The sequence below is a fragment of the Heteronotia binoei genome, chromosome 15, assembly GCF_032191835.1.
Source record: "Heteronotia binoei isolate CCM8104 ecotype False Entrance Well chromosome 15, APGP_CSIRO_Hbin_v1, whole genome shotgun sequence".
NCBI lineage: Eukaryota > Metazoa > Chordata > Lepidosauria > Squamata > Gekkonidae > Heteronotia > Heteronotia binoei.
Window position 1 is genome coordinate 13626628 of NC_083237.1, and position 14033 is coordinate 13640660.

The 14033-nt window shown below is 40.6% G+C and overlaps 1 protein-coding gene across 1 annotated transcript; it reads left to right on the forward strand.

The window, feature by feature from the left end:
• Window positions 1–3020: 3020 nt before the first annotated feature.
• Window positions 3021–13771, forward strand: LOC132583074 (vomeronasal type-2 receptor 26-like). Its single transcript, XM_060254740.1, has 6 exons — window positions 3021–3097; window positions 5669–5846; window positions 7838–8686; window positions 10546–10773; window positions 12256–12382; window positions 12861–13771. Exons 1-6 carry the CDS (start codon window positions 3036–3038, stop codon window positions 13769–13771), a joined length of 2355 nt encoding a protein of 784 aa, XP_060110723.1. The 5' UTR covers window positions 3021–3035.
• Window positions 13772–14033: the final 262 nt, after the last annotated feature.

Consider the following 14033-nt stretch of genomic DNA (forward strand, 5'->3'; position numbering starts at 1 on the left):
TATCATGTAACATAACAATAGCTGCCAGAAATTTTTCCACACACAAAGTAGTTAGTTTATCTTTATTTCTGAATAACCAAAGTGATTTCGCTTCTGAAGAGACAAAGTCCTGATTAAATAATGGAGAGATCAATTCAGGTCCTCGATCTGAAATTTAGTGGCAGTAAAAAAACCAAAATGACCCACAAAATCCATTCTACTGTTGCAACGATTACAGAATCCGTTTGGATACAGAATTCCACTGAATCTTCCTGACATTACTGATGAAGGTAGGGCTCACAAGTATGAATACCCTTCTTTACTTTGGAAGACTTAACTCAGATAGTTTGGCATTTTTGTTGGCGGGAGAATGCCTTCTGAGAAGGATGAACACGCATTGTGGGCCCGAATTAACACATTTTTATAATCCCTCAGATGTCTTTTAAAGAACTGGGTCAATTCTTGTTTACTCATTCTTTCTGTCATTTTACAGGCAATGCCTGTAATTTTTAAATCAGGTATATTTGGCTTGAAAAATATCAGTATTTCCTGATATTCCTGAATATGATATTGGTATTTAGGAAATGTTTAAGATACCTGAAAATATTTGGGTTCATTATACCCAATAAGGACAATGGCTGCAAGCCATTTCAGCAGTCCTTTTCTCTCCCCCTATTTTGGGGAAACAAAACCAACTGGGTTTTATAATTGTGCTGCATGTGCAAAGCGCATGGGGCAGACATCTTCAGGACTGGCTCTAGGATCCCCCCTGCCAGTAAGATAGGACCTGGCAGTGGCAATCCTATGTGGTACCCAACTTTTAGGGGAGCTTACTCAACTAAGAAAAATGTCTTGGAGACAAAGATGTTGCTTGCACAACTGAGGTGCTTACAAATATGAGACTGAGTTCAATAGTAAAATCACAGAATCATAGAGTTGGAAGTGGAAGGGACCTCCAGGGCCATCTAGTCCAACCCTCTGCACAATGCAGGAACTTCACAAATGCCTCCCCCCACACTCCTTTCCTGACCTTCTTCTCATGATTTGCCTAATTCACAGAATCAGCATTGCTGTCAGATGGCCATCTAGCCTCTTTTAAAAAACATCCAAGGAAGGAGAGCCCATCACCTCCTGAGGAAGCCTGTTCCACTGTGGAACCACTCTGCTAGGAAGTTCTTCCTGATGTTTAGTCGAAAACTCTTCTGATTTAATTTTAACCTATTGGTTCTGGTCCAACCTTCTGAGGCAACAGAAAACAATTCTGCACCATCCTCTATATGACAGTCCTTCAAGTACTTGAAGATGATGATCATATCACCTCTCAATTGTCTCCTCTTGAGGGCAAACATGTCTAGCTCCTTCAACCTTTCCTCATAGGGCTTGGTCTCCAGACCCCTCACTATTGTCATTGCCCTCCTCTGGTCACATCCCAGCTTGTCTATATCCTTCTTAAATTGTAGTGTCCCAAACTGAACGCAATACTCTAGGTGAGGTCTTATTAGAGCAGAGTAAAGCAATACCAACACTTCACGTGGACTGGACACTATACTCAGGGGTCGTTTTGTAGAAAAAAAGTTGGTGGAGCTCATCCAGGGATTGTTATGCAGCCGCATCTACTATTCAATGGACAAGGTGGGAAGGAGGAGGTGGAACTGTCAGAAACGTTCCGGAGCTGTGCTCCTGTGAGCTCCTGCTGAATCCGAGGCCTGACTATACTTCTGTTAATACAGCCCAAAATTGAATTTCCCTTTATAGCCACTGCATCACACTGCTGACTCATGTTCATGTTTTGTTTTTAAAAATGATGGAACTACTAGCCTTTTCAATTCTTTATCGTTGATTGTGATGTTGGTATGTTGATCAGGATATTTTCAGAGCAAGAAAAGAGGAACCTTTTCATTTTCCCAGGTCAGCAACTGATATTCGTCATTCTAGAAATGTAATTTTTACACCATTAGCCTTGCCAAGCTCTGAAGAGCAATATGGCTATAAGTGGTCTCCCAGAAATCATTTGTGAACAAAAATCTTTAAAGTAGGTTAGACTGAAAGACAAGACTGGTTCAAGATCCCCCTGCATGAGTCATGGAAGAGTGGAGATTGGAACTTTGGTTTTATCAGTTCTAGTCCAGCATCCTAACCGAAGCACTAGGCCACATTTTTTCCTCTGAATAAAGTTATCTCTGCCTTTGTGCTTTATGGACTTGTTTTAATTTGTTCTGAACTCATTTGGGGAGTTTATTTTTGGTTAGGCATGGAAGATTAGATCATGAAGTGTCATTCCATTAACAGTGGTACAAGGAACTGTACAACTTCTTATACCACTGTTGTACAACTTCTTGTACAACCTTGGGGTACAAGGTTTGCTTCTTGGACTTTTGCTAGAGACTGGATTGGATCATGAAGTGCCATTCCATTAGCAGTGGAACTTTCTTCTGGGATTTCAAATAATTTTAGTATTGGAACTTGGACATTTCTGCCACCTCTACAAAAATGGATTTAATTCTTTTGTTACAACTGTCAGGCTTCAAATTGAAGATGACCCATTATCTCCCTGCAAATTACAAGCTGTAATTATCAAATCCAACATGTTTTCTTCTGCAGTGGCACAGAGAACTTACAACTCAGAACAAGTCATTAGCTTCCCTGCCATTGTCAAATGATCGATGCCTATATCCACATCTTTAATAGGTCCCCAGGGTGTCCCAGTAGTCAGTAGCAAAATTATGAACTAATGAATATTATTTGTCTCTTCTGTGCCTTCTGATCCTCCAGCGCATCATATGGAACAATTTTGCCTTCACATCATCAGGCCATTAAAGTCCAGCTGTTGTACACAAAAACCTTCGACGCCAATGTAGGAAAAGGACTATCAGCATCTAGGAAGAAACTTTTCATGCGGCATGGTGGTATATGTGGTAGTGGTGTTGGTGATGCTGCCTCAAATGGTGTGTGAGATTCCCGTTATTATGTGCAACACCAGGAACCCTCTCCCAGTTCATCACAAGTACTATCAGCCAGGAGACCTTATCATTGGTGGCATTATTTCTCAGATTTTCATGTTCTCAGATCCAATAAGCTTCACAAGCTACCCTTTTCATAAGCTCTTTGATGATCCCATGTAAGGATTTGTTTTTTGTTTTTTTTTTAAATCACATCGCTGGGTCCTAATCAGTTGCATGAAGGTCAGCAGAGTGAAGAACAATTGTCATCACTGCTTGTGGTTGCTTTCCAGAAATGTGACACTTCTAAGCTACCATTAGGATATTTGAAAAATTTTCTGTAGCTGACAATAATAGAGGTGTGATATAGCATTCATGATGTTTTCAAGATGTTAATATTTATTCTTTAAAGAAAAAAAGTGATAGTTACACGGGATGGGAGATAGATCCAGGTGGGTAGCAGTGTTGGTTTGAAGTTCTGTTGAACATCTGAAGAAGTGTGTGTGCACACAAAAGCTCATACCATGGATAAAACTTCATTGGTCTTAAAAGTGCCGCTAGACTCTAACTTTGTTGTATGGGAGAAGTAATGCAACATTTACTTTAGTAGTTCCTTAAGGTTTTCATTTATTCACCAGGTATGGGGTATGCTGTCGTATTCTATTTCTTGATATAATACAATATGCTTCTTTTAATATAGTGGTTATAAGTCCGGCTGCCAGGTTGATGTATAAAGGTTACAATTGATGTGATTAGTCCAAATAAGCCACATAGTCAGTGCATAAAATAATCGGGCCCATTAAAACACAATTTTAAAAAACAACAGAACAAAGGAGCAGTGGGATAAAATTGTTAATTCATTGCCCTCTTGCCTTTTTCCATATGAACATCATCTCTTTCAGAAAGGTTAGTTACGCATGTATCTCTTAATGTCACCCTATTTGCTCCTGTTGAAACAGCTGACGGTGTGTTATTGTATTGTCCTCTGAATAGGAACATTCAGTCTCTACACATAACTGGAGTCTTATCCAACTTTCCTGGGAGACCTTCCTTCTTTCAGATGGTTCTAGTGATGAAACCACCTTGAAAGTGACCTTGGCATGTTCAATAAAGCATGTTCGAATTTTGCGCCTTGGCATGTTCAATAAGGTTAAGTCTTTTTAATTGATACAGTGGTTCTCAAACTACAGCTTGGGATTCAAAAGGGGGTTATGACACTCTCGGAGATTCATTGCAAGGCCCGAGTGGCAGAAGAGAAATAGGGAAAGCTAGGAGAGGAGGTTCTGGGAGGCTCAAGGGCAAATGTGTTTGTTTGTGAAGAAGGGCTGTGAAATGCAGCCTGATCCTCAGAAATACTGCATAGAAATCCATCAGAAATGCTACATAGTCCATCATTCTGCTGATTGAATAAAACAAGATTGTTCAGGAGGGCATTTTTGTAAAGGGATTAGGACAACAATAATATAATATATAATAATACAAAAGGATGGTTCAGAAGGATGCTTATTTCTAAAATGGAAAGGATTGTTTTCTTCTCCAAAGTTTATTGTATGTTTTCTTCTGTTCTTACTGCATTGTCTTCACCTTCTTAATTTCTTTTTCCTCAGTTGTTTATGATACATCATGTATGATGCCTTTTCTTTTGTGTTTTTCTCATTCAGTCCTGTTGCATTGTGGACTGGGTGTTTTAAATTGTCTGATTACCTTGTTTATGTTGTGTGACCCACTTTGTGTTCTAGAAAGAAAAGTGGGCCATAAAGCAATATATTTTAAACTACTTTGACAGCAGTTCAAATAAAAATAAATTACTTTGACACTGGCTTTCCAAAAACTGCAGTAAGTTTAGAAATGGGTCCCACTTCAGAAAGCTTGAGAACTGTTGCTGATACATGGAAAAACCAATAATCTATCAACTCGGACAGCACTAGATTTGTAGATATGACCTGGTAGAACTCTCTGCCAAGTGACATCTGTGCCCCATAGTATTTAGTACATCTTAAAAGGCAGAGACATCTCACTAGGTATTTGGTTGAGGTCAGCAACAGTGTTCATCTTACTGGCAGCCTTTCCTCCTTGTTTCCACCTCTGCAAGATAGTGGCCCAACTAGAAGTTCTGACAGCCATCTACTTAAACTGATTATTGTAATTTTATTGTAATTTTAATGCTTTAACCTTAAATTAGTATGAATATGATTGTTTTATCAATTGCTGTACACCACCCTGAGCCCTTTTTATGGGGAGGGGTGGTATACAAATTGAATCTAATAAATAAATAAATAGTTGTTTCTGTACTGATTAGCTCATTTGGGGAAAATGATTTCGGCAAGCTGAATAAGTATTGGATATTCTGCCTAAGGTGAGAATGGGTAGCCAGGTGGTAGATATTAGTGCAAGGGAAGATGCGGCAAAGCAAATGAATGCTGTAGATCATGGTGCTGTTGAACGGCAAGCAAGTGATTCTGTTGGGCTTCTAGTAAGAGAAGCCCAGGAACATTTGAGAACATTGCTTCAATGTTTCTAGGACTGGTGCCATGGAATCTAATTCAATACAAATATTTAAATAAAGAGATAATACGTGGCAAAAGCCATACTTCAAAGGAAATTCCCTGAGATGCAAAATCTAACTTTCCATGCAGATCTATACCTCAGATGTACCAGCACATCCTGGCTCTGGAATTTGCCATCAAGGAGGTCAATGAAAACCCATGGATTTTACCTAATGTCACCCTAGGCTTTCACATTTATAACAGCCGGTTCAGTGCAAGCAATGCCTATTTTGCCTCAATGGAACTTCTCTCTACCCAAGGCAAATTCACTCCTAACTACAAATGTGACACCCAGAACAATCTGGTCGCTGTCATTGGGGGGCCTAATTATGATATCTGCTTCCACATGGCAACCATTCTCTCTGCCTACAAGATTCCACAGGTAGGATGTGCACACGGCACATGGGAGCTAAATAAGCCATTCATATTTTCTTATCTTTTAGGTGTGGTTTTAGGGCACAGAGATAGAAACCTACACGACTAAAGTGCAGAAGCGTACCTTGCATACCTCTTCACAGGCAAATCTTGAACAACAACAGCAGCATCTTCGGGGTTTATCCAAACTTTTGATAGACTGATTTCCTTCTTTTTCAGGCTGGGAGATATCTCTCTCTATTTCAAAGGTTTGGGGAAAGCTACCTAATTCCTCCTTTGCAACCCTATCTAACCTTTGAGAGTCAGTTTGGTGTAGTGGTTAAGTGCGTGGACTCTTATCTGGGAGAACTGGGTTTGATTCCCCACTCCTCCACTTGCAGCTTCTGGAATGGCCTAGGATCAGCCATAGCTCTCACAAAGTTGTCCTTGAAAGGGCAGTTGCTGTGAGGGCTCTCTCAGCCCCACTTACCTCACAGGGTGTCTGTTGTGCGGGAGGAAGGTAAAAGAGATTGTAAGCCACTCTGAGATTCAGCGTGGAGATTCAGAGTGGAGAACAGGGTATAAATCCAATGTCTTCTTAACTTCTTCTTCTTTGTAAGAACCATGTATTACAGTTACAGTGGGGCTAAGCAGGAATGTTAGGGGCTGTTTTCAAAATGACTTGGAGAAATTCCTATTTTTTTCTTGCTTTGCATTTATTGTTTGGTACAAGTTTGAGCCAGTGAGGTGCTGTGGTTAGGAGCAGCAGATTCTAATCTGGAGAACTGGGTTTGATTCCCTGCTCCTCCTTCACATGAAGCTTGCTGGGTGACCTTCGGTTAGCCACAGTTCTTTCAGAATTCTTTCAGCTCCACCTATCTCACAAGGTACTTGTGGTTGGGAGAGGAAGGGCAAGTGATTGTAAAGACACTTTGAGACTCCTTAGGGTAGAGAGAAGGAAAGGAAGGCCCCCTGTGCAAGCACCAGTTGTTTCCGACTCTGTGGTGACGTTGCTTTCACAACGTTTTCACGGCAGACTTTTTAACGGGGTGGTTTGCCATTGCCTTCCCCGATTATTATACTTTCCCCCCAGCAAGCTGGGGACTCATTTTATCGACCTCGGAATTAGGGTAGAGAGAACAGGGCCAATTAGGGTAGAGAGAACAGGGACAGAAAAACCAACCTTCTTTTGAAATAGGACTGGTGTCAAATTATGGCTGTGTCCTAAGCTGACCATCAGTTGGGTTACTGTAGGTTATGCCCTTGGAGCTCACTTAGGTTGGCAAGCAGTCAGAGGTATCTAAGGATGAGGAGAAATAGCCAATCAAGACACTCATGGTTGACCACAAGGAGAGAACCTGTGACCAATTTCGCACTAGACCTTTAATCCTGGTTTAGCCCTGTCCCCAAACTGACATTCTATACTAGAATCAGAGAATCAGAGAAACCAGCTCTATGATTCTATGATTTTAGTGTAGAATGTCAGCTTGGGGACAGGGCTAAATCAGGATTAAAGATCTAGTGTGAAATTGGTCTGTGTTTTTTCAGGAGGCTCCTTTGTCTTGCTTCCTTTCATCTGACTCTGAAAATACCACTCAATCATCAAAGAATTAAGAATATAATATTTTAAAAAGATGTGTAAGTCTACCACCTTTGCTCAGGTTGTCATACATGGTGTACCCTGGTGAATCACATTTAAAGAAACTGGGGGAAATGTGTATCTTTCTGGTTCACAAAAGCTCATTGAAAAAATTGGATTGTCTCTATTTTTCAGTCAATCAATACGATAAATATAGAACTGTAAAGACCTTGACAGGATGAGCTAGTCCACTCTCATTAGATCTCAAAAGCTAAGTAGAATCAACCCTGGTTTGAATTTGGAATGGAGACCACCAAGAAGGTCCAAGGTTTGCCATGCAGAGGCAGGCAATAACAAAACACCTCTGAAAATCCTATGCTTTACATACAAGTAAGTTTGTTTTACTTTGGAAAGCATCTCTCATTTCAATCTTCTCTTAGTTTATATATGGTTCTGCACCAGTGTGGGACAGCAAAGATCATGGAGGCTTCTTCTATCCAATGTTCCCAAATGGGGCCTTTCAATATGAGGGTATCTGCCAGTTATTGTCCCATTTCAAGTGGACTTGGATTATAGTACTTTATTTGGATGATGACAATGGAGAAAAGTTTGTACAGAACGTGCTTCCCATTTTCCCCCAATGGGGTATCTGCATTGACTTAATAGAAAAATTCCCAGGAGGGATTTTTTCCACTGATATGATTGGCTTAGTAGAAGAGGAGGTAAAAAAATACAAGGTTGTCTCGCAAAGCACTGCCAATGCTGTCATATTGCATGGTGAAATTCAGACCATGATGATTCTGAGACTGTGGCTTCGGATCCCAGAAACTGAGCTTCTACCAGTATTGAAAAAAGTATGGATTTTGACAGCACAGATGGATTTTTCATCACTTGCCTTTCAAATAAATTGGGACATACAGTTTCTCCATGGTGCTCTATCCTTCGCTACTCGTTTCAAGGAGCCATTCGGATTCCGGACATTTCTTCATAGTAAGAACCCTACTTCAGCAAAAGAAGATAGTTTTATCAAGGTCTTCTGGGAACAGGTTTTTATATGTTCATTCCCCAACTCCACAAAAAACAACCAAAATATCTGCAGTGGGCAGGAGCAACTAGAGACTCTACCAAGTTCTGCTTTTGAATTGAGCATGACTAGTCACAGCCACAACATTTACAATGCAATTTATGCTGTGTCGCATGGTTTGCACGCCATGAATTTATTTGCATCCAAGCACAGAGGAATGGTGACTGGAAGGAGATGGAGGTTTCCAAAGCTACAGCTATGGCAGGTACTCTTCTGGGCACATTTATGTAGGACAGCCATCTTGGATCAAGGAGAAAACAACCCTTCCTAAGAGAGAGAGAGAGAGAGAGAGAGATTGATTTACATTTTATTATTACATAGGAATCCACATAAAGTTGGCAACATAGACCAGGACGGGGTGAGTATGGGATTCGGCCTGCTGGCATATGTTGCCATCTGGAAGGGTTTTTTTGGGTCGATCTCAGCGGCGTCTCTGAGTCGACCCAAAGTGCTAGTGTGTAATCAGCCATAATGACTGACCAACTGGCACTGTATCCTTAAATAGAATTACTTTTTTCCAAGTCCATTGACGTTAGTGGGCTTAGAAGAGTGTAACTCTCCTTAGAAACATAACCAGGAAGAGCCACGGCTTTTGCGTTGCTAACATAAACTGGGTTTTAGCAGTTTACATCTGCGACGCAAAAGGTCGGGCACTTCCTGGTTCTGCGGAGCAGTTGGTGGGAAATCCGCGCAGACGCTGCGCGGTGAAGAGGGACGTCGCTCCGTGGTAAGCTCTGTGGGAAAACGGCCACACTGTTAATTTCTCCCCCTCCCACCCACATCTCAGTAAAGGACTGCTCGACTGACCTGTCTACCCAAGCAGAAGATGATTTCCCTCCCTTTTAGAAAACCAAAAGATTCTAAAAAGTCATCTTCCTTTTGAGTAAATACATTACTATTTCTTGTTAAATTCCTAATGCTATTATTATTACTACTCATAATAATTTTATACATTACTACTACTACTAGTAGTGTGCTATCAAGCCACAACACATTGTGATCCTAGGACTATGGGAGTTTTAAGAGAAGAAGAAGACTGCAGAATTATACCTTGCCCTGCTCTCTGAATCAGAGTCTCAGAGTGGCTTACAATCTCCTTTATCTCCTTCCTCCACAACAGACACCCTGTGAGGTGGGTGGGGCTGAGAGAGCTCTCCCAGAAGCTGCCCTTTCAAGGACAACTCCTACGAGAGCTATGGCTAATCCACGGCCTTTCCAGCAGCTGGAAGTGGAGGAGTGAGGAATCAAACACAGTTCTCCCAGATAAGAGTCTGCACACTTAACCACTACACCAGACTAGCTTTGAGAAGAAATGAGCAGAGGTGGCTTGCAAAGCAAGTCCCTTCTGTCTTGGTGTGTGTGTGTGTGTGTTTCACATCCAAGTACTAAACATGGCAGATTCTACTTAGATTCCAAGCTCTAATGAGATCAAGATAGGCTGGGCTAATAGGCTGCTTAATGTTACTATATTTATTTATTTACATAATTTATTGCCCACCTTTCTCACTGAGACACCAGGTGGATTACAGTCAGGGCTCTTTTTTTTTGAGCAGGAACACACAGGAACGCAGTCCCAGCTGGCTTGGCTCCAGGGGGTGTGGCCTAATATGCAAATGAATTCCTAGTGGGCTTTTTCTACCAAAAAACCCCTGATTACAGTGATGCAAATACATTAATGAAGATTAATGTATAAAATGATCAAAACATTAAAGTAGGCAATACTATTACTATTGCTAGAGTTGCGTTCCTCTAGGTGGGTCCTGGAGCTCTCCTGGAATTATCACTGATCTTCAGACTTCAGAAATCAGTTTCCCTGGAGAAAATGGCTGCTTTGGAGGGTGGACTCTATGGCATTATATCCTGTTGAGTTCTGCCCCTTTCCAAACCCAGCCCTCATTTTCCCCTCAAATCTCCAGGAATCTCTCAAACTGGAGTTGGCAACCCTGCTACTGCAGAGGACTACTTTAAAAAGCAGATTCATTCATTGTAGCCATCAAATCAGAAAGGTTGCGGTGTATTTTTTTATACGTTCTTGTTAGCTGATTGCCCCCCTCCCCAATGTAGCTCCACCACATTCTGCGAAGCATCTCCTTTAACAACAGCCTGGAGGAAAAGATTTCCCTTGATCAGAATGGAGAGTTATTATCTGGATTTGATATTATCAACTGGGTCACCTTCCCAAACCGGTCCTTTCTTAGAGTCAGAGTTGGAAGGATAGAGCCAAAAGCTCCACCGGGCAAAACGTTCACCATTTGTGAAGATACCATCGTATGGCCCTTCTTGTTTAACCAGGTAGTGTCCAGACACATTTTGTATTATATTAATTGGCTTTCTTAATATTAAGAAAAGTGATTCATTGGTCAGATCCAGAAAGAGATTCTACTGTGTTAATGAGATGAGACTCATTCAAACCACGATGTTCTAGCTCATTTTTTCAATTCTGGCAAAATCCTGGATGTTATACGACATATATTAAATTGTGGCCTTTGAGGCTATAATACTATAGTCCGTTTCAGTATGTTATGCTTTAAGCAAATTCACTGTGATGGAATGTATTTCTACGGAACAGAATTTATTTTGGTATAAGCACATCTTGTAAATATTACTTGTAAACTGTGCCAACCAAAAAGTGAAAGTATAATCAACAAAGGATAGTTGATCAGTCACTGGTTTGGTTTCCCTCCTGCTCACTGGTCACAAACAGAGACCCGATTTTTCAGTGATGGGTTCAATAGTTCTGTTAATTGGCATTCAGCTAAGCTGCTTTACTGTTTTGTTCCACCATATTCCTTCCTAGTCATGCAGTACTGTACAATTGTGGTTTTTTTATAGTGTGTATATTGGCATGACTAAATGCTTCTAAACCCTATCCTTGCTGAATAATTGCTCTGCCAAACAGACAATTGTTTAAATAGGCCATCTGAAGACTCACAAATTATATAAATCAGTCATAAATAAACACTACATTTCAATCTAATCCTATCTTTTGGTGTCAGTCTAAATAGTCCTTAGTAATGCTAATTGTAGGCAACCAGTTTGAACCGGCAACATTTTTACACATGCACAATTTTGCAAAAACCTGATACAAAGCAGTTTGGCAAGTGTTTGGGGTTGTTTGGCATGTACTGATCAAGTGATCTGGTCGACTCTTTCTATCATGGTAAGTTCAACAGCTAAATATATAAGAAGATGGAGATATTGGATTTATATCCCGCCCTCCACTCCGAAGAGTCTCAGAGCGGCTCACAATCTCCTTTACCTTCCTCCCCCACAACAGACACCCTGTGAGGTGGGTGGGACTGGAGAGGGCTCTCACAGCAGCTGCCCTTTCAAGGACAACCTCTGCCGGGGCTATGGCTGACCCACGGCCATGCTAGCAGGTGCAAGTGGAGGAGTGGGGAATCAAACCCGGTTCTCCCAGATAAGAGTCCGCACACTTAACCACTACACCAAACTGGCTCTCCAGAATAGATAACATATTCATGGCAAAATTTGCCGCATCCCTTAAGGAAATGAGCAGATTGCATTGAAGAGTAGAAACAGAAACTAAAATTGAATGCATTCCCATGGATAAACCCAAGGTCTTTAGTACATGGTAAAAACAAAGAATTGCATAATTTCCAACCACCGATTGCATGTCACATATCCTCTAGAAGCGGCACTCATATATTAAACCAGCAACAACCAATTTCTTAAGTGTCATTTTACAAATGAGGTGAAATCTCCCAAGATACCATTCTGAATGTTAAAACTTTCACTTTCGCTTACGGACAGACACAGCCTCTTTCTCTGTGCAATGACCAGTGCCATTTGGGTTATCATAAAACGATGAAGGAAGAGAAGCCATTTTGCTGCTATGTTTGCAGACCGTGTCCACAAGGGAAGATTTCAAACCAGGAAGGTAATATATGGTTATACAGAGTTATCTAAAGCATTGGCTGTGATATGACATGTGCCCAGCATGTGATCCAACATGTACAGACTTACTTTAATGTTGCTTGGAAAGCCATTCTTGATTTATTGCCAATGAAAGGACCAGTGATGTGTATATTCTATATATTGTTCTGTACTTTACTCAAACAAATGGATAAAAATCAGATAGGGAATATGGATTATTTTAAATTTGTGAAAAGTGGAGTTCATGAGTGATATATGCATGTGTTTTCCAAGGAGATATCATTCTGTCTATGATGGGGATGAGCTTTTCTAGAAATTTAAGAGCAAAATTAATTCTGGAACTTCTCTGAGTATATTTCTTAGGAACTTAATTCCATGACAAGTTTGAAAAACTGTCTTTCAGACTCTGATATAGTTAATGCATGACTTTGCAATACTAAAACTTTATTGCTACAATTCGTACAGATATTTTCTTTTTTCAGACATAGATGAGTGTTTTCAATGCCCAGAAGATCAGTATCCAAACTATAAGCAAGACTCATGCATTCCCAAAAATATAAGCTACTTGTCCTATGAAGAACCTTTGGCGATAAGTCTGGCTATTTCTGCCATTTCTTTTTGTTTCATCACAGTTTTGGTGCTTGTGATCTTCATTAAGCATCAGGATACTCCTATAGTTAAAGCCAACAACAGGAACCTCACCTACATTCTCCTCATCTCCCTCCTGCTCTCCTTCCTTTGTGCTTTTCTATTCATTGGTCAACCGGACAAGCTAACATGTCTCCTTCGACAAAGTGTTTTTGGCATCGTCTTCTCAGTGGCTGTTTCTTGCATACTGGCCAAAACCATCATTGTCGTTCTAGCTTTCATGGCCACCAAGCCAGGGTCGAGGATGAGGAAATGGGTGAGGAGTCAACTGGCCAATTGTATTGTTCTTTCCTGCTCCTTTGTTCAGAGCATAATTTGTACTGTGTGGCTAACAACCTCTCCCCCATTCCCAGATTTTGATGTGTACTCAGTGATTGACAAAATTATACTGGAATGTAATGAAGGGTCTGTCATCATGTTTTACTGTGTCCTAGGATTTTTGGGATTCATGGCCATTGTTAGCTTTGTTGTGGCTTTCCTAGCCAGGAAGTTACCAGGCAGTTTCAATGAAGCCAAGTTCATCACCTTCAGTATGTTGGTGTTCTGCAGTGTTTGGCTGTCTTTTGTTCCAACCTATCTGAGCACAAGAGGAAAATATATGGTGGCTGTGGAGATCTTCTCCATTTTGGCCTCAAGTGCTGGGTTGCTGGGCTGTATCTTTTCTCCTAAATGTTATATCATTGTACTGAGACCAAAACTTAACAGCAAAGGGCAACTCATAAGGAGAAAAAAATTTAGCCCATAACTTTACAAAACATGTCATAATTAATGGTGAAATGTTGATAAACTCATAGGCACAAATTCCATTACACTCTGAAATCTATCTCTATGGAATGATACTTTTCATATACTGCACCTCATTCATCATTGCAACTGAACTAAGTCTTTATTACCTTGTTCCAATGCCCTATCAATGATTTTATCTATGTTTAATTCTTTGTTTTCCAGTGTGTTAATCTGTAAATTTGGGTGTCATCTGGAAAGCAGCCTAAAGCAATGGATCATAT